Source organism: Acipenser ruthenus, chromosome 36 (assembly GCF_902713425.1).
Source record: "Acipenser ruthenus chromosome 36, fAciRut3.2 maternal haplotype, whole genome shotgun sequence".
Classification (NCBI taxonomy): Eukaryota; Metazoa; Chordata; class Actinopteri; order Acipenseriformes; family Acipenseridae; genus Acipenser; species Acipenser ruthenus.
Window position 1 is genome coordinate 1,609,643 of NC_081224.1, and position 25,949 is coordinate 1,635,591.

Below are 25,949 nucleotides of genomic sequence, written 5' to 3' on the forward strand. Positions count from 1 at the left end.
AAAATGCCCCTGCCATGCACATCTATTCATTGTATAGGTCTCAAATGTGCAGTTTTGAAAGAAACACGCGTCAACACATTTCAACATGATATGTGCTGCTACACTAGGTTTAAGAAATCTGTTTGCTTTTAGACTGCCTTGTGCTCTCTGGGTCACCTGGTGAGTGAAATTGTCCCCACCCCTTCACTGTCAGTAACCAATCCGCTGCTTCTCCTGTTGACTGGCATGCTTTCAGCCAGTAGCATGCTTTGACCCAGAAGACACTGCTGAGGTGAAATGACACAGGGAGTACAAGTGCAAACAGATAACCCGAGAATAAGGCAAAGAAACTGAGAGCTTCCTTGAACCTAAACTAGTACCAGATATCATGTTTTATATTAAAATGCATGTGTGCTATAGCATGTGTTTCTTTCAGAACTCCACATTTGTGTCTAAAGAGAGTGCAGAATGGCTTAAGAATGATTTTGTTAGTTATAATTACTTTATATATGTCCAGGCTATTTTGTTAAATTAAAAAATGCACACTATACTTTTTTTTTTAAGCAAATAGCAGACCAGGAATGAAGCCACAAAAAGGAGTTTTGTAGTTACCTACAGTTTTATTAGCAGTAACTTTACAACTTGTAGCTGCATACAAACATTGTGAAAAGGGGTTTCTGTACAAGTTTAACTACATTTTAACAAGTATTGGAATTAATAAAAATAATAATCTATAACTGTCCTAATAATACAAAGACCAAGAAAATATTGGTCACATCTTCAGTTTCACAATATTGCTAATAGGATTTTTTTTTTTTTTTTTTTTTTTTTTAGTACATACATTTTTTTAACACAAATAAGACTCCTACAGTAAATAAACTACTTCAAATCGGTGTATTTACAACTAAGATCATGAATTCTGAAATGTACACGGAGCATTTGTTTTCTGTGGAGTTGCGTTGAAAAGGTAGTTGATACAAGTAAGTATGAAAATAATTCACAGAAGCAGAGGAATGTCTCCATGGAGTTTTTTGAGCTATACTTGCATGTACATTGGTTTGGTCAAATATGTTTTTAAGTCCCCAAAATCTATTTCAAAGTTTTAAATGAGAACGCAATGAGGTGATTAAATATATATATATATATATATATATATATATATATATATATATATATATATATATATATATATATAATTTAAACTCTGACTGCATAGCTACATGATCCACTGTGGGCTGTACTGTGTGATTAGCCACTGCGGCTGTAATGATCAAAACTCAAAGTAAAATCTGCAATGGATCAGACCTCTTTGCAATTAGAGACCTATTTCCATCCCCAGAGGTTTATACCCTCTTTATTTACATTTTTTTTTTTTTTAGAAATTTTAAAACAGTTTGTGTGAACTCTATGGAGTTTAAGAAGTTGTCCTGCCAAAACTTTGGGGAAACAAAAAAAAAAAACATATATGCATTATAAAACAGATACATAGATAGGGCACTTAACATGGTTCAGTTATGCACAGTGACTGAAACCTAAATGAAATTAAAATGACTGAATTGTGCTGCTAAAGCACCAGTATGTAACATGACAGAAATCCTATAGCAGCTGCGCTGTTATTGTGATTGAACCCACCATGCGTTTACAATACCGGCACAGTTCATCACACAGGATAAAACAATGCTTTCGGAAGTACAAATTAGCAGCAAGGAATGATTGTCCAGTAATGAGGTGGCCCCCAAAATTTTGTGTGTTAAAATCTGGATGCAGGACAGCTCCCTTGGTAAAGCATCCATGCTTTAGTGACTTAGAAGCATACACAGACCAGCTTGCTTACAAGTAAGCAAAGGAAAACAGTTAGGAATGTGGGTGTGTGTGTTTCCTTTTTTTTCCATCTTTTTCAATGCTGCATCCAAGCTGTTTGTTTCCTTTTTAACCAAACATAGTCCAAGTTAGTAGTCCCAGAGCAAGACAACTGTGATCTTCCAACCACCATTTTTAATAAGATAATACAAATGATAATACCTAAAAAATTTTTTAAAAAATCAACGCGTTGCCCTTCTTGCATGCCAACTCTAAGAGAGAAAAAAAAATCTGTTTTATAGTTTGTGAGTTTGTGGGTGTGGCACTGGGCTTACTCCTCCCATTGGTGCTTTGGGATTGGCTGATTGAAAAAGCGGCTCATTAATAATGTCTTAAGAGGGGCGGGGCTGCATAGCAGCAACTATTTAAACCCAATTCCCTTGTAAACATTCACAAGACGCCATTTCACTTGGGCCCCGAATTGAATAAAACCGGAGACAATGGCAAGAAGACAATCAGGACCAACACACTGAAATCTACACTACAATACTGATGACTGATTACGGCAATGCTTAATTCAATTTACAAATTGGTGAGAAACACTGAACATAGCAGCCATGTTTATAAGCTTAGTTAAGTACAGTTCTCCTGTGAAACAACAAAACACAAAAATGGTGATAATAATGGCAGATGGGTAGTGGCTGCAAAATGTTATTCCCTTTTAGCTGAAACTCTTTTTTTAAGAGGGACTCCCTATTTAAGATACTTAATTCCAATATGGATTCAAACTATTTACCGTTAGACCTAATTCTAGGGCTACGCCTTCTCACTGGAATGCTTTCTTTATCTGATTTGATTATTTATTTTTTTCCGGGCTCTTGGGCTAGGGAGACCATGAAGATTTGCGCCCCTGCTTCTGCTGTGATAAAACAAACTGTAAACCACGCAACAGGAGGAAAGCGGCCGAACTGTGTCGTATCCCTGCTTTATCGCGCTGTTCAACAATACCTCCAAGCACAAGGGGGCGCAAAACACACACTAGCGCTAACATTCTGTTAGTCCTTGATTAAAAACGCCTTCGTCACACTGCTGTCCTCTGGATCACATTTTGACAGGGAACGGGGAAATAACTTTTTTAATAGCAATCCCTCTACATTAAACTACACCTTCTAGCCTCCTGGTGGATTTCGCCCTTGCCTTCAATTAATTGTTTCTTTTTTCCCCCCCCAACAGCAACGTGTAACATTTAAGAGACTTCACAGGCTTCCCGTTCCCTTTTCCAAAAACTGTCCTTACACAACCTCAGCTGTTTTCTTGCCAGAATGAATGGTAAGGCGATCGCACAGTGTATTAATTGGCAGTGATTAACCTTGCGACCAGCGAGTATTTAATACTGTCTTAACAACGGTCAGGGCAGTTTAAAAAAAAAAAAAAAAAGAAATATCACAACATTACTTGGTCGTGTTGTGCAAATGTCGTGTTGGCTTCTCTTGTACAATCGGGAAAAGCACTGCGCTACTTGAAGAAGATGTGTGAGTGAGATTGGGAGTATCTGTTTCTTCTTGTTCGTCTGTAACTGCAAACGGAAGTATTTTCAGAAAGAATCTAAGGGGTAGATTTGGTCTGCACACACCCTAGCCAGCGTACGCCACAGCTGGACATGTAGAGCATTTTACAGCACCAGGGAATACATTAGTATTGCACCCACTATGCACCCTGGGGTAACCATGGATAGATGGTTAAGGCAGTTCTGAGTGTTGTCTAGCACTGTAAAATGCTCTAAAAAAATCAGCTGTGGCTAAACTTGACGCCTTATTCTCTATTCATGACTTTATTTCTTTATGCTGGAGTGTTTTAAAGTTGGGAGAATAAAACAGATACTTGCAATATCTAGCATTCCTTAAATACTGCTGCCCAGCGTGTATGAAGTGTGAGCTAAGTTTTGCTAAAAACAAGACATCAGCAATTGTTTTAAAGGCCCCATTGGAAAGATCCTAAACCCACTTTCACGAACCGTCAGAGAGACGCAGAAAACATTACATCTTATATTTACACAGGCAAGAGAGAAAAGGAGGCAGTGATATTATATAATCATGAGGAAAAAAGTAATAAATAAAAAAGAACATTAAGAAATTTCCTTCAAAACTTCTTTTTAGAAAAAAACAAAACCAAAAAAAAACATTTCTTCTTTACAGGAGAACTTTCTTCTTCATATTTCATGTTCATTTCTCTTTTTTTTTCAAGTTCCAGAGCGTGCTCTGTACAAAAAGTCTTACTTCATACAATAAAAAAAATGTCTTTTCCTTAAGACAACAACATCTTTTCCCCCACCCTTATTTTTTTGCTTGCAAAAGAATGCAAAGAAAAAGGAGGATACAAAAATAACCGTAAAACCTGAAAAAAAAAACAGGTTTTACTGTACTGTACGATAGAGAGACGTATCCCTCCCTATTTGTTGCTGTAGGTCTTCTTTATGCGAAAACCTGCACCTTGGTGCTCAGTTCCTGCATGTGGGGGAGCTGGGTGTGGGCTGGACCAACGACAGCTGGGCTAGGGGTGGAGTCTGACCAGTCAGACATGGAATGAGGAGAAGGGCTGGACCACTGCTCGGGGGACTCGGGGGAGGGCGTCAGGTAGGGGTGCTCGTTCTGCAGATGGAGGTAATGCTTGGGTGTGGCGTCGTGGGTCGAGGCGTAGCTGTGCTGGGAAGGCGGGGTCGGGTAATCCTCCACGGGTGGGTTGCTCATTTGCTTGAAGAACTGCGGGGCTTGGGACACGTTCTGTGGCTGTGGCTGCTGCTGCTGAGTCGGAGTTTGAGAAGGAGGAGGAGGAGGAGGAGGCTGAGCATCTGGTGGGGTGGCTGAACCAAGCCGGGCCAATTTCTGCTGGTTGACCAAGGTTTGCATTTGCTGCTGCTGCTGCTGCTGCTGCTGCTGGGCTTGGTTCATCTGCTTTTGCTGTTCGGCCACCGTTTGCATTTTGACCGGGCTGTGCTGCTGAACCAGGACTTGAGATCCGTGGAACATACGTTGCTGGTGTTGGAGAATCAGCTGCTGCTGCTGCTGCTGCTGCTGCTGGAGAACAGCTTGCTGATGCTGCTGATGCATGCCAGCCTGGGTCTGGATGGGGTGCACCAGGTTGATGACCTGCTGGTTGCACTGGGATGTGGGGATGCGGGTGTGCCAGTCGAAAGGCACGCTCACCGGGCTCACCATACCCAGGTTCAGCCCCAGCTGGCCGGCATTCAGGACGTAGTTGGGCTGCCCCGTGCCGACGTTGACCGAGGACATGGAGACACGTGGCTGCATGGAATTCATCGACAGGATGGCTGCGTTCTGACCTGGACCCGGCAGCTCTCCGATATCGCTCAGCCTCGCCAGGGAGACGGCAAAGGGCCCGTCCAGGAGGCCGCGCACCACCGGGGTGGTAGGAACCGACATGGACGAAGCCTGGTGGAAGATCCCCGCCGACGGCATGGCCGGTGAAGCCGGGTTCGTCACGTAGCCCCCGCGAGGAGAATCCAGCGAGTCGACGGGCGAGAGGGTGACCGAACTCTCCATCAGCGATCCCTGGCAGTCCAGCGACAGCTTCTTGTTCCTGGCTTTGGCAGACTCCTTGGCTTCTCGCACCAGGCTGGCATGCTGCTGGCCTGCCCCCTTGGCGCTCGGTCGCCTCGACTTCTTCCCTTGCCCCGTCTGTTTGAGGCCTGGCATGAACGCGCCGGGCGGGCACATGAGCGGGGACAGGGTGTGGCCTCCTGCCATGTGGTGCCCCTGCATCCCGTGGCCTTGGGGGCTGCGCACGGTGTTGTACTCGTCCAGCAGCTGCACGATGTCGTGGTGCATCCTGTCCTGCGCGATGTCTCTGGGGAGGCGGTCCATGTGGTCCGTGATCTCCCGGTTGGCAAAGTGGTCCAGCAGGATCTTGGCAGCTTCGCAACTGCCTTCCCGAGCGGCCAGGAACAGAGGAGTCTCCTCCTGCATGAGAGAAGGGACAAAGATCATGAGGCACATACAGTAGCATGTAGCAGGAGATCTGCAAGCTGGGCAGAAGCAGTTTGCCCAAAGGAAGCAAAGCAAGGCAGATCTTGTTACCTTGAGGTCCTGCATATCCTTGTTTGCTCCGTTCTTCAAAAGCGCAAGAGTTGCTTCCACGTTGTTCACGGCCGCGGCCCAATGCAAGGCGGATTTACCTACAGGACAGAATTACAACACTGTAAGTCCCAACCGTACGAAAGCATGCAGAATAAAGTGTGTACATACAGTGGTGTTCAGTGCTGTTTGCACGCTGATTTTGCAGGTGCTGTTTCTACTATGCATCTACAATGCCTTATCATACCCCATACTTGCTGCACTGTGCTCGCCTTTATCCTGCTTTCGCTTGGCTTTTACCACAGTGGTAAACTTTCATGCTAGGCAGGGTATACCATCTTGTTCCACGAGCGAGGGCTGACTTGCCTATTTCATCGACAGCGTTGACGTCGGCGTGGCACGCAATGAGGTCCTCCACCATGCCCTCCACAGCCAGACGGGCTGCGAGGATAAGAGCTGTCGAGCCGTCGTACATCCTGGCGTCCAGATCCGTGGCTCTGTTTCTGATCAAGATCTGAAAGAACGAAAAAAAAAACAGACAGTGTCAGCATCAACCGATCCTTAAAGACACCACAAGGCGGCTCCGTTTTCAACACTGGATTCCCAGCCCGTTCACAAGGCCAGCAACCAGTGCGCTGCTTTTTGATCCAGTCCGAGCTTTCTTTATCCTCATTATGATTTATTTGCAGTATTAAAGAGCTGTTCTGATTTGAATCCGCGTTTGATCCCACTGCGGTTTACTGTGTTCAAAGCAAAATGTCTCTACTGCATCTCACCTGGAAGACTCCCTGTGCGTCTGCAGCCACGGCAGCGTGAAGCGGTGTCCGGCCCGTGTTCTCTTGGGCGTTGGCGTCAGCTCCGGCGTCCAGCAGGCGTTTGGCGGCGTCAGCGCGGGCGTAGCGGGCAGCCAGGTGCAGGGCCGACTCTCCGGTCCGGTCGGTCTGGGCCGCCAGGCTGGCGCCCTGGTAGATGAGGTCCGAGATTATGTTGGCTGAAGAATCGTCTGCGTCTTCCTCCTCCACGACCTCAGCCTCCAGCCCACCGCCGCAGAAAGAGGCCAGCATAAGCGGCGTGAATCCGTCTGCAGTGAGAGCCGAAAAATTAAATAAATACATAAAGAAACCAAAGCAACAGGGAAACGATCAGACTTCAATAATTGTGACACCAGCTTAAAAAAAAAACAGGTGATGTGATTATCTTTAACATTTTTTTTTTCATCTTAAGGTTTTATCTGCTTTCTGCATCAATAGAAAGATTACGGTTTGTCACTCAGACCTGTGTGTCCTTTGTTCACCGCACACAGCGGATGTTCTCACAACTACAGCTAAACTTGGTTCTGCTTGAAATGTGGGCACCAGTTTCAAAGCGTTTCTTCCATGCTCTAATTCGCTGTTTTTTTTAACAGTGAAAAATTCTTATTAACGTTACCAAATGAGAAACTTGAGGGTGCTTGGGAGATTATATTACCTAGTGGTTTGGTTCTAGCTTTGTCATATTAACAGGTTTTTCCTCCCTGTGCCAAAAAAAGGAGTTCATTAAAGACTGGAGTAAAATATGATCTGTGGTCTCTTCTAGAACTGGTGGCATTTTATCTAACACAGGATTTGAAAGCAACTAGATCCCTATTTTGAGTGATTTAGCTAAGGTAACAAAGTCGACAGTATAACTCTCTGCAATTCCACCTGCTGTTGTATTTTTCTTTAACTCCTAAATTACTTCATACTGCACGGCTTTAAATGAGAGCTATTTCACTTGGCTTGTCTCCCAGCTGCCACCCGAACAGGAAAGCAAGAACCAGAGGAATTCTCACCGGGTCCTCTGACGTTGACGTCCATGCAGTTGTTGTCAAACTCCCCCTGGGGGGGTGTGAGCGCCATGGAGGGGGGCATGCGGATGTCGGCCGCGGCCAGGTGGTGCTGCGTCCACTGCCGAGAGTCCACTGCGTCCTCGTTATCCGAAGCGGTCCCCGGCTCCTCCACCTGTGACACGGCAAGACTGCGGTCAGCCCTTAGCGATCAACTCTCCCTGACGGTCACTCATATTATTATTATTATTATTATTATTTATTTCTTAGCAGACGCCCTTATCCAGGGCGACTTACAATTGTTACAAGATGTCACATTATTTTTTACATACAATTACCCATTTATACAGTTGGGTTTTTACTGGAGCAATCTAGGTAAAGTACCTTGCTCAAGGGTACAGCAGCAGTGTCCCCCACCTGGGATTGAACCCACGACCCTCCGGGCAAGAGTCCAGAGCCCTAACCACTACTCCACACTGCTGTCCCTCATAGTTTTAGCCACTGTATTTGCAGACCACTGGAATGCACTCAGTAGCTGTTATGAAGGCAATTTACTTAAACTTGCAGGCATACAGTGTGTATATAAACATACATACTGTATTACTTTGAATTACCGCCACAATCAATGGTTTATTAATTGGCTGCTGAAACGGAAAGCTTTTAGCTGAAGGTCAGGGGTGAAGACAGCTATCAGTTCGAAAACTAACAATGCTGGTCCCACATGTATTTGCTTGCACTGAATCTTGGACAAATTTGGTATTGCAATAACCCTGTTTCAATGTTTTTACAGTTATTTTCTGCACTTTTTTATTGCATTAGATCTTTTGACTGTTTAGATGAAGGCCAGTCAAATAAACTTTTAAGATCATTGCCGTCAGAGACACAGCAGCTTCAAAAATAAAACATGCATTGAATAGATGTTGCAGCTCTGCGTTATCAGTGTAAATTAACATTTCCAATGTTTTTACCTTCAGTCTCTTGGCTTCAGGACAGTCAGTGTCCAGCCACTGTTCGGTGTGATCGGAAAGCAAACTCTGCTCCACAGTCTTTGGCATGTTCCTAAGAAAAAAAAACAAAACAGGACTGGTTTTATTGAACTGTTCACCGGATCGTGCAGCTAATATCAAACATCGACCACAGCTATGGCCAAAAATTTTGCATCACATAGAATTTTAGGATCGAGACAAAAACTATATGAACATAATTAAGATCTTTTTTAACATCATGTAATAAAAAAAATACAAAATGATATCGCAAAAGTCTACCGGAAGCCATAATAGTAGTACAGTATTTCATGTTAGATTTTCAATTTTTGTCAGTTTTTCGTGAAGTATATGGAAAACTACAAAGCGGTGTGTAATTCAATATGTTAACGTAACGTTATTCAGCAGGTTTCACTCGACTTTATGTAGCAAAAAATTGTTAATTCTAAGGTGATGCAAAACTTTTGACCATAGCTGTATTTTATAATACAATTACTTCCATTACTGGGAGCTACTCCTGGGATCAGTTTCCCAAATATCCCAACATTGATCAGGGGTGCAATAATTTATTATTTAAACAAAAGAACAAAGTTAAAAACTGTTGCAAATAAAAAAAAAAGTTTGCAGCTACCTGCAGGCCAACTACTAGCTTGTTAAATTAGGTTTATTTTTCTGATTTAGGTTTTTTATTTCGAAGGAGTTTGAATCAGTGGGGTTGCCACATTCTTGAAACTCGAGTCTTACCGATGTACCACAACTCAAGGTCTTCCAAGCTCTCAATTTGCTTCTTTCTAATTCTGTCACATGCTGAATTTTCTCCTTTTTAAAGAAATAGGAGCTGGCTATGAAGCTGCAGACAGGCTTCAGGATATTATTCTTAATAAATATAATCAGTATTTTATATAGCGCCTTTTATGTAAAACACATCAACGCATACAAACAAATAAAGTTTAAATAGGCGCAAATACCAGTGTAAAAAAAATCCTGGTTTTGGTGACACTTAGGAGTCCAGAGGCTGCAGATCGCAAGTTATGCACAGCTCTGTAACTTGGAGCCAAACCGTTCAAGGGCTTATAAATCAATCCCACTCTTAACAGGCAGCCAATGCAATTATGCCAGTACAGGTGTTATATGGTCACAGATTTTGATCTAGTTGAGACCCGAGCAGCCGAGTTCAAATCGAGTCGAGACAAAAGCGCGCACTAGCGTCTTTGCATCAGGCAGAGAAGGAACACCTCGCAGTCTGTATTAGCCGGGTCCTCTGTGACACTGTTATTTCCTTACTTCATCCCTAAGGCGTCCTGTCCGACCGGCTCCCTGCGGTTCTTGTTGCTGCTGGTCTCCTTCTTCAGGAAGAACCCTTCCGGAAACCACAGGGTGCTGTGCTCCCGCTTGCGCCTAGCAACCAGGACGCCCAGGATGAGAATCACCAGGAGAATCACCGCGGCAACCACCACCAGGGGGAGGAGCTTATTCAACTCGGGATCGACTGGTGGTTCAATCCTCTCACCTGTACAGAGAGAGAGAGAGAAAGATGTTAGATTGAGTTATTTGGGTAATTCCCAGTTCTTTTTTTGGTTAAATGGTTTCAGACAAACAAAAACTCAACCGTCTGGATTACTGACCCCGGACTTCTTTGAGGGGATAGGGAAAGCGCAGTCTTTCCACGGCAGATAACGCTCCCAGATAATCGGCCGCATTTTCCGCAGTGGGGAAGCACTTGGATGGGTCAGAGCCGGTGACACAGAGGCGATTGTCAATCTCCAGGTTTACAATGGAGCTGCAACAGAAGGGAGAAAGTCATTGGCGAGCTGGGTAAAGGCAGCTGTGTTACAGAGTTGCCTGTGATGCTGTTCGTGTTGTCAGGAAGTTACCTGAACGACTGAAACGTCAGCTTTGCCCATTCTGTCTTAGAAACTGTTGGAGACGACCGGTTTGCATGTCCATTCAGACTCATTTGTGATACTTTTCCAGCACTATATTCAGAACTGTTACCCCGTTACACAAGTGACCACTCAATTTCGGTCAATCCTTTACGAGTAAGGAAAAATCAGAGGAAGCTTCTTACCTGAAAGTTTAAAATCGGTCCACACGAAATATACCCTGAACTGGTTAAACCATTTATTATTAATTAATGACCTATTTATCCAAAGTGACTTACAGAGACAACTGCTGCTGCAGAGTCACTTACAATAGGACCTCAGTTTGACGTCTCATCCGAAGGACGGAGCACAAGGAGGTTAAGTGACTTGCTCAGGGTCACACACAGTGAGCCAGTGGGTAAACGCCTCAAAGCCACGGCTACAGCCTGGATAATAAATGCTGCGACTGGGTGTGACAGAACGGGGGGCTCACCCGATGATCTCCTGCTCCAGCTCCCTCTTCTGGATGCGGGACTGGCTCCGGTAGAAGGGGTAGATCATGTCCTCTCCGTTCTCGTCCTGGCGGAAGCGCAGGGTGGTGTGGAGGATGAAGCTGAGTTTCTGTAGGAAGTCTGTGCTGGTTCGGCGCAGCTCCTGGGGCGGGAGCAGCACGGTGATGATCAGCACGCCCTCCGCCAGGTTTTTGGCCACGCCCCCCGCGCAGTCCAGCCCATCCCAGCCACACTCCTCGCTGTTACAGCCCTGATCGCAGCTCCCGTCCGCGTAGTGGTCAATGCAGTACTGCTCGTAGATCGGGCTAGAACAGAAGGAAACCAAAACAGTGTTAAGGGCACCGAAGCCTTTCACGCAGTCAGTGTTCAGTATGCTGTCAATGTAGCAGTGTGGAGTAGTGGTGCTGTACCCTTGAGCAAGGTACTTTACCTAGATTGCTCCAGTAAAAACCAAACTGTATAAATGGGTAATTGTATGTAAAAATAACAACAATTGTAAGTCGCCCTGGATAAGGGTGTCTGCTAAGAAATAAATAAATAAATAATAATAATAATAATAATAATAATAATAATAATAATAATAATAATAATAATAATAATGTGGGTTTGTGCCAAATCTGCTCTGGACTGGTTAAACCTTTATAAAAGTTTAGTAAAAGCATAGCAGAGTGTAATAAAGCACAGTGAAAGCATGGTAAAGCATAGGTAAGCATTGTAAAGCATAGAGAGGTATGGTGAAGCATAGGTGAGCATTGTAAAGCATAGGGAGGTATGGTGAAGCATAGGTAAGCATTGTAAAGCACAGAGAGTTATGGTGAAGCATAGGAAAGCATTGTAAACCACAGAGAGGTATGGTGAAGCATAGGTGAGCATTGTAAAGCACAGAGAGGTATGGTGAAGCATAGGGAAGCATTGTAAACCACAGAGAGGTATGGTGAAGCATAGGAAAACATTGTAAACCACAGAGAGGTATGGTGAAGCATATTAAAAAAAAAAAAAAAAACAACCATGGGAAACTAAACCTTATAAAAGTTTCCCCATAGTAAAAGCACAGCACAGTGTAATAAAGCATAGGTAAGCACTGAGGAGGGGCCACACTGTTTACTTTGCAGCCACATCAATTCAGCGCTGGTCATTGGAAACCCCGGACTGTCCACAGTTACAGCGATGGCCAATGAAAGTGTCATCCCCTCTCTTATAAAAGTTTACCACAGTAAAACCATAGTGAAAGCATGGTAAAGCACCGGTAGGCATTGTAAAGAATTGCAAAGTACAGTAAAGCATATTATTAAACATGGCTGACTAAGGTAAGCTCTGGTAAACGCATAGTACAACCATGGGAAAACAGCAAAAAATACAGCACGCAAATACCACGGTAGACTTTTATAAGGGAACTTTCGTAACAAGTCTGAACAGTTCAAACCCCCTAGGCAGTAACACATGTCCAGCCAGGCATTATAACTGTGGTCTGTATGAACGGAGCGCCATCACAGCGGGCACCGCAGACAAGACAAGAGTTCTTCCTTTTACAAGCGGCCCTCGAGTGCCGGAACTGGGGCGCAGAGTGGAGAGCAAACCCTTACCTGCAGGCCCTCTCTTTCTTCTTGCAGTCGAAGTTGTCGTAGAGACACTCAGGGGTGTTGCACGCCTCGTCACACAGGCTGTTGTTAAACACCTTCCAGCACTGCTGCGCCTCGCACTTCTTCCAGGGGTGCGCAGTGAGCGAGCAGTCTCCCCCGTCCCACTGGCAGGTATGCGTGTTGCACTCCCTGTCGCAGACACCATCGTCGGCTTTGCCCCGGCACTCCGCCAGCGGGCAGGAGGGCTCAGGCGTGGGCAGGGGCAGGAGCATGCGTGTGAGACTCTGCTCGCACCTTTTGCCGTTGAATCCGTGACGGCACAGGCACTGGAAGAAGGGGAAGGTGGCGTCCTTTCGACAGGTGCCCCCGTTGCGGCAAGGCTGGCTAGCACAGCTGGCGTTCTCCCGTAGTTGGCAGTCGGGCCCGGCAAAGCCTGGGGCGCAGTTACAGCGGGCGCCCAGCTGCGTGTTCACGCAGGTCCCTCCGTTGTAGCAGGACATCTCCCGGCATGACAGCAGGCTCCTCTCGCAGTTAGGCCCCACGTAGTTCTAAGAAATAAAGTCACGAAGAAAGATGAAAACCTCAAAACGAAAAGCGTTTTAAAAAAAAAACTGCGTAAGCTAGCGTACATACCAGCTGACACATGCAGCTGTATCCCAGCGCGGAGTTGACTGTTCCTGAACATTTTCCTCCGTTCTGACAGGGCTGAGACTCACACATGTTGATGGTACTCTGGCATCTTCGTCCTGCAGGAGAGTAGATCATTCATTAATAAATAATTAGAAAAAACAAAAAGCTACACAATATCATCATTCCTATTCTTTCATCCTGTCTCAATATAGAGAGTTATTTACATACAGCTCTGGACAAAGGTTTTTCATCACCCTACAGAATGAACTCATTTCGCTTCATAACGTCAAATGAAACCTGCTGAATAATGTTACGTTAACATACCGCGTTGTAGTTTTCCATATACTTAAACAAAATATCTAAATTATTTTCGTATAGTTAAAAAGATGTCTCAATCCTAAAATTCTGGGTGATGCAAAACTTTTGGCCATAGCGGTATAAGTGATTTGGGATTACAAATTGTTGTAATCCTAACTTGTTGCACCCTACTTCATATTGTATTCTGTAGTATTATTATTTGCACTTACTGTTAACTACACTGTTTTTTAAATATTAATCTTGCATTGTAACCCTGTGCTGCCCTGTAACACCTGTAAGTTGCCTTGGATAAAGACGTCAATAAATAAAACATATGAAAAGAAGTTGCATTGTCGTGAAGCTCTCTGCCTCTCATACCATTAAAGCCAGGCTTGCAGACACACTGGTAGTCGTTGGGCAGTTGAATGCAGTCCAGGGTATTGGAGGGATTGCATGGGTTCGAGTGGCACTCATTGATGTCCCCCTCGCAGCGTTCTCCAGTGAACCCCGGTGGACAGTTGCACCTGTATCCCCCGACCTTGTCCACGCACGTCCCGTTGTTCATGCACTTGGGGGCTCGGCTGCCCGAGCTGGGGGAGCAGTCGTCTTCGTTGATCTCACACAGCACTCCTGCGTAAAGAACGAAAACCGTCAAAAGAAATCTCAACCTTCACCCCAGCGGGGACAGTGGATGGTTCTGCGTGTTGCAACAGTCTCACAGATGAGGTCCAGGTGACTTAATAAGAACCAAAAACATTTTTTGCCCCCAAAGTTCCATTCCGGGTCTTTGTTCCAACCTCTGTTCTAAATGGTTTAATTGAACCAAGACCCTGAAGTAGTTCATTGTGTCATTTTACCTGTTAAACCTGGAGTGGAATATCCCTCCAGGACCGGGATTGGTCACCTCTTGTATTAATCTTCAAGACTCTACAGGGATGGAAATCAGATTCCCATTGCATAGCGATTTGATCCATTCCTGGTTTTACTAACAAGACACACACAGGCGTGTTACCTCCACACTGTGGCTGATCAAGCTTGTATTAAAACCTGGAATAGGTTAAACTGCCATGCAACAGGTGTCTTAGTTCCATCCGTGGCTCTGCATTTAACCTGCAAAGAACTCCAATCTGCACATTTGCTCTTCAAGTGGTGTCAAGTGAGATCCTGCAACATGCCGTGCAAGTAGATACTCCAGCCCTATTCATTATTCATTGCATTACTAACCCAGCGTCCCGGGGGGGCAGGAACAGATATAGTGTCCAACCAGGTCGATGCAGGTGCCCCCGTTCTGACAAGGGTGAGACTGGCACTCATTCACTTCAGTTTCACAGCTGGCACCAGAGTAGCCTGACATGCACTTGAAGAGAAAGAAGACAATAAATAAATCAATTTAAACTCAGTACCACATTTCGGAACATGACTATCTACCTATCTACTGTAAAAAAAAATATATATATTAATAATTCACCAGCTAGTTTAACAGCTATTGGACTTATGATTCAAAGGGTTAGTTAGATTTACAAATTCTAAAAGTGAATGTTTTACCCCAGCTGTAAGTTTACCTCCTATAAGATGACCAGTGTCTTCAAAAACATAGAAAGATACTGCTAGTCTTGCTCAGTGAATGTATTGACAGTTAAGTTTTTTTTAAAGACACTATCACTCTTCCTTAATGCGCTTTACTTGCACTTATCTGCTCCCTATTTTACTGCATTTAATCCTGTATTTTACAGAGTACTGCACTGTAACCTGCCACTAGTGTTATTCAATCTGTAGTATTTTGCATTTAATCGTGTCCTGATGTAACTATCACTGACACTGTTATCTGCTCTGATATTGATTATTATTTTGTACTTACTAGAACTGAAGTCATTGTATTTTATCTTGCTCTTAATTGTATTAATACTTGTACTGTGATTCTTGAAATGTGTTTTTGTTTACGACTGTAAGTCGCCCTGGATAAAGGCTTCTGCTAAGAAATAAATAATAATAATAAAATAATAATAAAGACTTTTACAGTCTGCACTGTTGAGTGTTTAAGAGTTATCATGCCTTACTTCACAAATGTGTCCTCCCACGTAGCTCCTGCAGGTGGCGCCGTTGCGGCAGGGGTTCTGCTCACACTGGTTGATCTCACTTTCGCAGTAGCTGCCAGTATATCCTTTCGAACAGCGGCAGTAATGCGTGCTGCCTGCGTTCACACAGTGACCCCCATAGCGGCAAAGCTGGTCAATTCCCAAACCTGCTCAACAACAACAAAAAAAACACTAAATAACTCTAAACAAGACAGATGTAGCCAGCGCCTGTGTACAAGAAACAGAATCGAGTTACATAAACAAAGTAGCTTTTCTCATTTAAAAAATGCTTGGGCATTACAGGGTTAAAACTGGCCAAACATCTACTTGCCCTCAAACATCATAAAGCTCTGTAGTGATGCGTATTGCGTTGACGGATCTGCTGAGGGTTAAGAAATGAAATAAAAAGGCTTGGTTTAAAAGTTTTGAGGGGGGTCGTACCTCTCTGGGACGCAGCTGCCTCACAGGAGAGGCTCGGGATGTCACAGTATCGGCCCGTCCAGCCGCTTGGACACTCGCATGTGTAAACAGAGTCCTTCTGTCGACAGCGTCCTCCGTTCTTACAAGGTGACCTGCTGCACCAATCAACCATGTTCTGAAAGATCAACAAACACCCGTCGATCACTCTGTCTTTTAACACTGAGATAAGCATCAAGGTACAAGGGACATGTGTGTCCCGCAAATAAAAATGTGGATAACTTTCTTCTTTTGCAACGAGGTGCACGAAACAGGGTTTAAAATGTACTGACAGGTCGGATCATCCGCATTGTCAGTTTCCTCCACGTGATAGTCACTCTCAAATGTATTTTAAGAAGAAGCCTTTTGAACAACAAGCGCTCCATTCCTTGTGTATCTTAAGGGGTTACGCAGTACGGTGGAAGAGTATTTCTTGGTTCCCTGGAGAGCTGGTGGCAGTATCATTTTATTGCCTGACTGTTATGATCAAGAGAGATTCGACTGTGGGTCAGATTCAGCTTTTCCTTCGGTGCAAAAAATTGCAAAATGTAATTTTGTCAAGAAATTGCAGCCAAACACTTTAGCAGTGCAGCAAAAATCTACACTGTACTAAACTAATAATAAATACAAATAAATAAATACACTTAGAATGAATTGGAATTGATATTTTTCAACTGCTTGCATCGGAAGTCAATTTACTTGACTAACAAACACTGACTTCAATTGAAGTCATTTGTTGCCACTGTGAGAGGCTCATTTTAACAGAATACAGCTTATTGAACTTTTGATCACTGACTTGGAAAATGGAATGGAATTGGGAATTGATTTTGAAATGGAATTGGAATTGGAATTGATTTTAAAATGGAATTGGAATTGATTTTAAAATGGAATTGGAATTGGAATTGATTTTGAAATGGAATTGGAATTGATTTTGAAATGGAATTGGAATTGGAATTGATTTTAAAATGGAATTGGAATTGATTTTAAAATGGAATTGGAATTGGAATTGATTTTAAAATGGAATTGGAATTGGAATTGATTTTAAAATGGAATTGAGAAACAGGAATTGACCCCAAACCCTGCAGGCGAGCGGCTGTTCTTACCTGACAGCGTGAGCCGGTGAATCCTAGTGGGCAGGTGCAGCGGTAGGACTCTAACCCATCCAGACACACTCCCCCATTCAAGCAGGGCTGGGAGTCACACTCGTTGATCTCGAACTGGCAGTTTGAGCCCGTGAAGCCGGCCCGGCAGTGGCAGGTGTATCCGTTGATCTCGTCGAAGCAGGTCCCTCCGTTAAAACAGGAACTGAAAAAACAAATGGAAGGGTGAAAATGTAAAGAAATCGAAGAAGCAGACGTCAGTGTCAACGATTATCTCTATGAAATCCATTTATATTTGTAATGAGGTGCACGAAAAACAGGGTTTCAAATGTACTGACAGGTTGGATCGAGTCATCCAAATGGTCAGTTTCCTCCTCGTGATACTCGAGTCGCTCTCAAATTTGTCTTGAGAAGAAACCGTTTGAAGCAGCACTCAATTCCTACCTTAAGGGGTTAATCACTGAAACGGTCGGCCCTGTTCCTAAACACGCGGCTTTGTATAGTTTTTGAGGCATTACATTCAGTTCCGTGTGCTGCAAACAGGTAACCACCGACAGCAAATCCAGAACGGTTTCAAACTTTGTGCAAAGCCACAAACACTGTATTTAAAGCGAGCCATGACCGCGTGCTGCTTCCTTACCTCTCAGTGCAGTCAGGGATGTTGAGCTCACAGTGTATGCCAGCGAAGCCCAGCTTGCAGGTACAGGTGTAGCTGTTGACGTAGTCTGTGCAGGTGCCCCCGTTGCGGCAAGGGTTGCTGTGGCACTCGTTGATCTCCACGCCACAGCGGGTGCCCGTGAAGCCCGGCATGCAGGTGCACTTGAAGGAGTTGACTCCGTCCACGCAGCTGCCACCATTCAGACACGGGTCTGTCGAGAGCAACAAGAGGGGTCAGAATGCAGCCAAGCACGGCACACACTGTAACAGTGCAGAGAGCTAATCTACAGCTGTGGCTGTAGGATTGAGTATATATAGACCTGATCATGTAATCAGAGAAACTACAAAATGATATTGCAAAGAATCTACCGGAAGCCATAATAGTAGTACAGTATTTCATGTTAGATTTCCAAATGTCACATTTTTTTAATTTGGTTTTAATCAGTTTTTTTTGTTAAGTATTTAGAAAACTACAAAGCGGTATGTAACACAATATGTTATTCAGCAGGTTTCATTCGACTCACTAGGGGCGCAGTCGTTGGTGTCAGTCTCACAGTTGACCCCGGTGAAGCCAGGTCGGCAGGTACAGGTGAACCCCCCGAGGGTGTTGGCGCAGGTACCCCGATTCTTACACGGGCTCGTGGCGCACTCATTGATATCTATGTTACACCTCTGACCTAGAAAACCAGGGTGCAAGAGACAGATCAGACACAGCTGGCAGGGGAGAAGTTAGCCACAAGTTCATAAAGTTCCACTGTCGCTTCAAAAAACTTTAGCATGTTTTTTTTGTGTGTGTGACCCCCAGAACATATTTCTCTGTCTTCTGTGAGCAATCAAGCTTTAAACCTACTTAGTTTGCCAGTTATTGGACAGGTTTGTAAAAATCTCATCTAATTTCCCATTAAAAGTTTACCACTGTATTTCTGAAGTTTTACCCCCATGCTTATACGATGCATTTACCAAAGCTTACCCTGGCTTGTTTATTAAGATGCTTTCCCATACCTCTCTGTGCTTAACAATGCTTACCTATGCTATTCTCTATTCTCTATTACACCTTGCTAGGCTTTTAATCTGGGACTTTACCTTGCCAGCCCGGAGCACAGGTGCACACAAAGCTCTCGTAGTCTAGGCTGTGTTCACAGACCCCTCCGTTCTCACAGGGGTTGGGGGAGCAGGGGGCCAGCACGTCCGTGCAGTCGCGACCTACAGACAGATCGAATGTTTTTAAAATGCAAGAAACCAAGCCAATTACAAGCCGTCTCAATAAACAAAGACAGCAGACTAAAACAAGCGCCTTCTCCAACAACTAACTGATATTGGTTTCAAATCAAGACCCACTGTCTCACCAGTATAGGGCAGGTCACACAGACAGGTGTAACTGGCGACGCCGTCAACGCAGGTCCCTTTATTCAGGCAGGGGTTCGAGGCACAGTCATTGATGTTGGTTTGACACAAATTCCCTGTAATTGAGAATGATTGGAAAGGTTAATGCGAACGTATTGGGGGAATACAGCTGTGGCCAAAGGTTTTGATATCGCAAAAGTCTACCGGAAGCCATAATAGCAGTACAGCAGTATTACATGTTAGATTTTCGAAACATCACATTTTTCCGTTGTTTTTCGTTAAGTGTATGGAAAGCTACAAAAGCGGGTATGCAATTCAATATGTTAATGTGACATTGTTCAGCAGGTTGCATTCGACTTTAGGAAGCAGAATGAGTTCATGCTATAGGGGGGATGCAATTCTTTTTGTCCGCAGCTTGTTCGTTTATTGTCTGTTCTTAGGCCAGTCCTAGCCAGGCTCACAGAGTCTCTGCCCACCTCTGAAGCCCTCTTTACACTTGCAGGTGTAGCCGTTGACCTGGTCCGTGCAGGTGCCTCCGTGCAGACAGGGGTTCGGGTGGCACTCGTTCCTGTTGAGGTCACAGTTCATCCCCACCCAGCCCGGCTCACAGTCACACTTATACCTGCAGAGGAGAGGAACCCGACAGTGATCAATCATTATTATAATAAATGAGTTTACTGAGTTAAATCTGGAGCGTGCCCCTGGGGTTTATACGATGCTTACCCACGCTTCCCATGCTTTCAACACTACATTGAACTCCTATACAATGCATTCATTAGGGTATTATTATTATTATTATTATTATTATTATTATTATTAATTTTTTAGCAGACGCCCTTATCCAGGGCGACTTACAATTGTTACAAGATATCACATTATTTTTACATACAATTACATTATGTTTTACACATTATTTTTTACATACAATTACCCATTTATACAGTTGGGTTTTTACTGGAGCAATCTAGGTAAAGTACCTTGCTCAAGAGTGCAGCAGCAGTCTCCCCCACCTGGGATTGAACCCGGACCCTCTGGTCTAGAGTCCAGAGCCCTAACCACTACTCCACACTGCTTCCCATAATGGTATACCAAGGTACACTTATTTTTTTCCCCCAGTTAACCATCCTTTATCCCCAATGGAAATGCACAGGAAAGCCAGGAGATAGGGCAGTAACCATGGTATTTTTAAATTATTCCCTATGGTTACACTATGCGTTTACCGTAGCTTACCATAGTTTGCCTTTACTATACCTCACAATGCTTTACCATGCCTTCCCTATGCTTTATTATTATACGTTGCAATGTGGGGAGACTTTTCTAAGGGTGGTGATGACACTTGTATTGGCTCCCACTGTAACTGCACGGTACTTGCAGTGCCCAGCGCTGCGCTGATGTGGCTGCAGAGTAAACGGTGTGGCCACTCCTGGGTGTGTCTGTAAAGCCCATCGCAGTTCACTGTCACTGTGGTAAACTGTGACTAGTTTTCTCACCCGTTAACGTCGTCGTGGCAGGTCCCGTGGACGCAGGGGCTGCTGCTGCACTCGTCTACCTCGGAGTAGCACAGCAGGTCGTGGAAGCCCTCTGGACACTGGCAGCGGAAGCCGTTCTCCTCGTCCACGCAGGTGCCACCGTTGCGACAGGGGTTCGAGTTGCACTCGTCAATCTCTACGTTGCACAGGGGGCCTAGAGGGATCGAGTGGAGACATTACGGAAGGAAAGAAACGTCCAAACTGTTGTCTCTTGTGTTATAAAAGTAAAGGTTCACAGAGCCGAATGCACTTCATCATCTGGAACTATTATTATTAATAATAATAATAATAATAATAATAATAATAATAATAATAATAATAATAATAATAATAATAATAATATGCAGTTATTCACCCATGAAGCCAGGCTTGCAGATACAGTCATAGCGGTTAATTCCATCTTGGCAGATGCCATAATCACAAGGGTTGCTGGCACAGTCGTCATAATTAATCTCACAGTTAGTGCCTGAAATTACAAACACCAGGATATGCAACAAAGGTGAGTATAGCAACACACACCTACCTATATATATATATATATATATATATTAAGAAAAGGAAAAGTTTTTTGGATGTACACAAAAAGTTTATTTCAGGACGTTTTGGACAAAAGCCCTTCTTGGGCTGTGTAGAAAGAAAATTAAACACAGTACAGTAAACGTGTTCAAGAATAGAATTCGAAAACCTTATTAAATGTAAGACCCGCAAACTTTTCTGTAAAAATCTGAATCTATAGGGCTGCAAGTATTTCCCAAGACAGCTGGTAACGTGTGCGTGCGTCTTACCCGACGTCCCGGGATGACAGTGGCAGAGGTACTTGTTGACCAGGTCCATGCACTTGCCCCCGTTCTGGCAGGGGTTGCTGTGACACTCGTTCACCTGGTTCTCGCAGCGGTAGCCCGTGTAGCCTGACTCGCAGACACACGTGAAGCTGGCGATGCCGTCCACGCAGGAGCCGTGGTGGCACGGGTCCGGATCACAGTTATTACTGTTCCTCTCGCAAACAGTGCCCTCAAAACCTGGAGAGGCAGAGTTCAAATCAATCAAACAAGCAAGCAAACAAGCAAGCAAGAAATGCTGCAGGAAGAAAAAACGAAGGCATGCACACAAACGTTTCAGCTGGTTGCTTTTTCGGTTTCTTATAATTGCACGTTGGTATTTAGCTTTGCGATTTTGAGATATTTCAAGCCGAAGAAGCTTCGGAAGAACTCAAACACTCAGTGTTTGCGCTCCCTGACGCTGGCCTGTTCAGGGTGTAGCCGAGTTGGAATACTGTTAATCATTTTTTGATAAAGGTCCACTTTATTTACATACTGAGGTTTCTCTGGCCTTCAAAATGCAAGAGCGATAAGTGAAGTTATTTATTTACTTTATTTTGATTGTTTGGCTGAAGCAAATCGGCTTCTTAGCAGAGTTCTGGTAAACGCTGAAGCAAAAACAAATCTCAAGAGTTATTTTAAAGAATGTTTTAAATAAAGTCTGATATTCATGAAGCTGAACAATGTGACAAATCTAACATCAAATACTGTACTACTGTTATGGCTTCCGGTAGACTTTTGTGATGTCATTTTGTAGTTTCATTGATTACGTGATGTTAAATAAAAGATCTAAAACATGTTCAATATTTTTTTTAATATGTCTCAATCCTAAAATTCTAAGAGATGCAAAACTGTGAGTCATAACTGTACATACTCTACAGTCGTGCTTTGTATTGTGTTAATTACTACGTTTTTACGCTAAACTTAAATGTGGACATAATTAATAAATAGTGGTATTAAAACATTTTAAAGTTGACTAAAAAAAAACTGACTGGGGTTTTATAACTTAAAAAAATGAGGCAGTTACTCATAAACAATAGGCAATCTGCTTTCTTTTGTTGCCTGCAAAACAATTACAATTTGTTTTGCTTTCACAAGTATCCTAAATTTGAATTAAAACGCAAACTAACACAAATCCCCTTCCAGAATTCATTTTGTGTTTTATTTTCTTTCTTTCACAAAACAACAGCGCTATTAATTTCCTGTTTGTGAGAGACGTCCTGTCAAACGAGTTCTCTCATTCAGCCTTTCCCCCTAATCGCCACCAAGGGGGTCTCGCTTAAAAACTCACAAACCTGCTCTTGTTCCCCTTAAATATTCCGTGAACACAATGCCCATCATATCCAATAGGCTTCCTCAGTGCCTGTGTTAAGGCACTCTGAATACTAAGTAGACTTTGGCAAACAATGCAGCTTTATCTGTTGAATAGAGAGCAGCTAGGAACAGACCCCTCTAAAAAAAAAAAAAAAAAAATCCCTGACGTTTTCTTAAAGCTCATCTCTTATACAAGTGCAGCCAATTCAGAAGACCACATTAGAATCCAACCACCATCTCCTTAACTCCCCCCCAACACACACACACACACACACACACACACCCCTCTCCCCTACCTTCCCCTCGCCCGAAACCTTGACCCAAGCAACATGAAGAACAATAAAGGCTGTCAATTAAAATGCACCCACTGCACGCTACCTACCAGACTAGCTAAACAATGCTGCTACTTCTCATGCAATGCTACTGACATCAGAGATGTATTACATATACAGAGAACTGTGGTGTGTTTAACAAGTGTTATAAATTTGAACTTAATTATAAGACACGGACTAACTAATTCGTCAAACCAATTAAGCAAACTGAAATTCACCATAAAAAGTGTGACTTTACAGAACCTACAGCTGTGGCCAAAAGTTTTGAATCCCCCTATAGAACGAACTCATTTTGCTTCACAAAGTCGAACGAAACCTGCTGAATAATGTTACGTTAGCATATTGCATAACATTGTAGTTTTCCACGTACTTAACGAAAAATTGAAAAATGTGACATTTCGAAATCTAACATGAAATACTACTGTTACGGCTTCTGGTAGACACTTGCAATATCTTTTTGTAGTATTTTCGTTGATTGCATGATGTTAAATAAAATATCTAAATTAAGTTTTTGTTATTTTATTTTTTTATTATGTCTCAATCCTAAAATTCTCGGTGTATTTTATAATGACGGTAACTTTAAAACAGGACCAATAACTCACCTTCAGCACAGTGGCATTCATACCCGTTGGGTCTGTCGAAACACTTGGCACCGTTCTGACACGGTGTGCTGGCACATTCGTCGATGTCAATCTGACACATTGAGCCTGTAAAACCTGTGCAACAATTATTAGTATTATTATTAGTAGTAGTAATATTATTATTATAAAACTGTCAATGTTACAGAACTAGGAGCTCTTAAAAAAAATTAAGCTTTTTAACATCGATGTCTGCGTTTATTTTTTAGACACATGGTGTAAAACTTGCATTTGGGGACAGTGAATATAATCTATAGTTTCCTAATTTCAGTTAGCCTTGCACAGCTTTCTAGTAATGTCCTATAATATAAGCACATGGTAACAGAAGGTAAAATAAGCACTTCATAATAGTAAAATGGAAATATCTGAACCCTCTCATTGGAAGACGCAAATAGTAATGTCAAAAAAACAAACAAAAAAAAAAATCCAATTGCACTGACAGTATTATTTGTCAACACATTATTCCTACATGATAAGACACAGTATATAAGACAGGCGCGCTTGACAATGGTTTATTCTGAACTTTCTTCAAGTCTGTTTCAGTCTCAATAGCTGTATTCCGTGTATTGTGAGATGGGCAGAGAAGGGGGAGGGCAGGCGGTTGGTTTGTGGGTTAGTGGTGTCTGCCCCAGATGTAAATTGGATCTAGAAAGAATCGGGGCTGACTCTCATTAAAGGACTGTTCTTGCTGCTTCTTCTGCCTGCCTGTCGGGGCCGGATCGCTGTCTGGGGACAAAGGCCTCATTGTCCCAGCCATGAGTTACCCAGGCCCGGCCCTGTCTGTCAATCGAGCTCCACTGGAGAACGTCTTCAAAGAGCTTAAAGAGGTACACTGCACCCTGACCCCACCCCGACCCCAGCTGGAAACCTCTCTCTCTCTCTCTCTCTCTCTCTCTCTCTCTCTCTCTCTCTCTCTCTCTCTCTCTCTCTCTCTCTCTCCCTCTCCCTCTCCCTCCCTCTCCCTCTCCCTCTCCCTCTCCCTCCCCCTCTCCTCTTCAGAATCTTTTAGTCTGCTAATTTTATTTATTTTATTTTATTCATTTAGGATTTGTACATCTAGGGCTCATGAAATAAAGAGGTAATGGTACGAGAAGCAAAAATTTCATTTGCACTTTTGACAACCGCTTCTAGAAAGCCGGAGAGGTTTGCGTTTGTCGTGTGAAGATGAAGACAGCTAAAATGTCACACCATTTTTCAGAGGGATACAAAAGACGGAATTCAACAGCAGACTGTTAAAAAAAAAAAAGACTGACTTTACTGTATGCGTTTGCAACGCATTGACGAAGCCAGGCGGTGGCATAACTTCATTAGACTTACCTGGCAGACAGGTGCAGACAAATCCATTGACGACATCCTTGCACTGCCCGTCGTTGACACACGGGTTACTCTCGCACTCGTCGATATCCACTTCGCAGTACGTTCCCATGAACCCTGTGGAAACCACAAGCTCATTAAAATCAACCTAAAACTGCATGCAGGGTGAAGCACAGGGAGCTTCAATGCAACCCCAAACGCCAGCTCTGGCCAAAAGTTTTGCATCACCTACAATTTTAGGATTGAGAAATCATTTAAAAAAAAAAAACAACTATATGAACATAATTTAGATATTTTATTTAACATCATGTAATCAAAGAAACTACTAAATGATATCGCAAAAGTCTACCGGAAGGAAGCCATAATAGTAGTACAGTATTTCGTGTTTAGTTTTTTAATTTGTCAGTTTTTCGTTAAGTATTTGGGAAACTACAAAGTGCTGTGTAATTCCATATGTTAATGTAACATTTTTCAGCAGGTTTCATTCAATTCATGGAGCAAAATTAGTTAATTCTATTTGGCCACAGCTGCACCGGCTTATCAGATCAGAGTTATAGCAACGAACCTGGGCAAAAATAACATCATATTAATTTTGCTTCATGAAGTCGAATGAAACCTGCTGAATAATGTTATGTTAACATATTGAATTACATACCGCTTTGTAGTTTTCCATCTGCTTAATGAAAAACATTAAAAAATTCAAAATTCCAAAATCGAACACGAAATACTGTACTACTATTATGGCTTCCGGTAGACTTTTGCGACTTTTGTGCTGATGTTAAATAATAGATCAAAACGATGTTCATATAGTTTTTGTTTTTTTTTTAATTATGT

The 25,949-nt window shown here is 43.2% G+C and overlaps 1 protein-coding gene across 1 annotated transcript in view; it reads right to left on the reverse strand.

The window, feature by feature from the left end:
* Positions 1-579: 579 nt before the first annotated feature.
* Positions 580-25,949, reverse strand: part of LOC117970870 (neurogenic locus notch homolog protein 2-like) — a 54,073-nt gene continuing 28,703 nt past the window's right edge. The window contains exons 9-34 of the mRNA XM_059008282.1: positions 25,119-25,232; positions 23,766-23,879; positions 21,485-21,718; positions 21,055-21,165; positions 20,661-20,853; positions 19,647-19,792; positions 19,173-19,286; positions 18,910-19,029; positions 18,351-18,503; positions 17,810-18,038; positions 17,173-17,374; positions 16,055-16,208; positions 15,596-15,780; positions 14,763-14,895; positions 13,917-14,168; positions 13,245-13,357; positions 12,615-13,159; positions 11,013-11,336; positions 10,283-10,437; positions 9,942-10,167; positions 8,643-8,733; positions 7,681-7,849; positions 6,647-6,951; positions 6,237-6,384; positions 5,874-5,971; positions 580-5,756 (exon numbers count right to left, since the gene is read on the reverse strand). Coding sequence (XP_058864265.1) covers positions 4,251-5,756; positions 5,874-5,971; positions 6,237-6,384; positions 6,647-6,951; positions 7,681-7,849; positions 8,643-8,733; positions 9,942-10,167; positions 10,283-10,437; positions 11,013-11,336; positions 12,615-13,159; positions 13,245-13,357; positions 13,917-14,168; positions 14,763-14,895; positions 15,596-15,780; positions 16,055-16,208; positions 17,173-17,374; positions 17,810-18,038; positions 18,351-18,503; positions 18,910-19,029; positions 19,173-19,286; positions 19,647-19,792; positions 20,661-20,853; positions 21,055-21,165; positions 21,485-21,718; positions 23,766-23,879; positions 25,119-25,232 — 6,134 coding nt within the window. The 3' untranslated portion in view covers positions 580-4,250. The remainder of the gene's footprint in view (positions 5,757-5,873; positions 5,972-6,236; positions 6,385-6,646; positions 6,952-7,680; positions 7,850-8,642; positions 8,734-9,941; positions 10,168-10,282; positions 10,438-11,012; positions 11,337-12,614; positions 13,160-13,244; positions 13,358-13,916; positions 14,169-14,762; positions 14,896-15,595; positions 15,781-16,054; positions 16,209-17,172; positions 17,375-17,809; positions 18,039-18,350; positions 18,504-18,909; positions 19,030-19,172; positions 19,287-19,646; positions 19,793-20,660; positions 20,854-21,054; positions 21,166-21,484; positions 21,719-23,765; positions 23,880-25,118; positions 25,233-25,949) is intronic.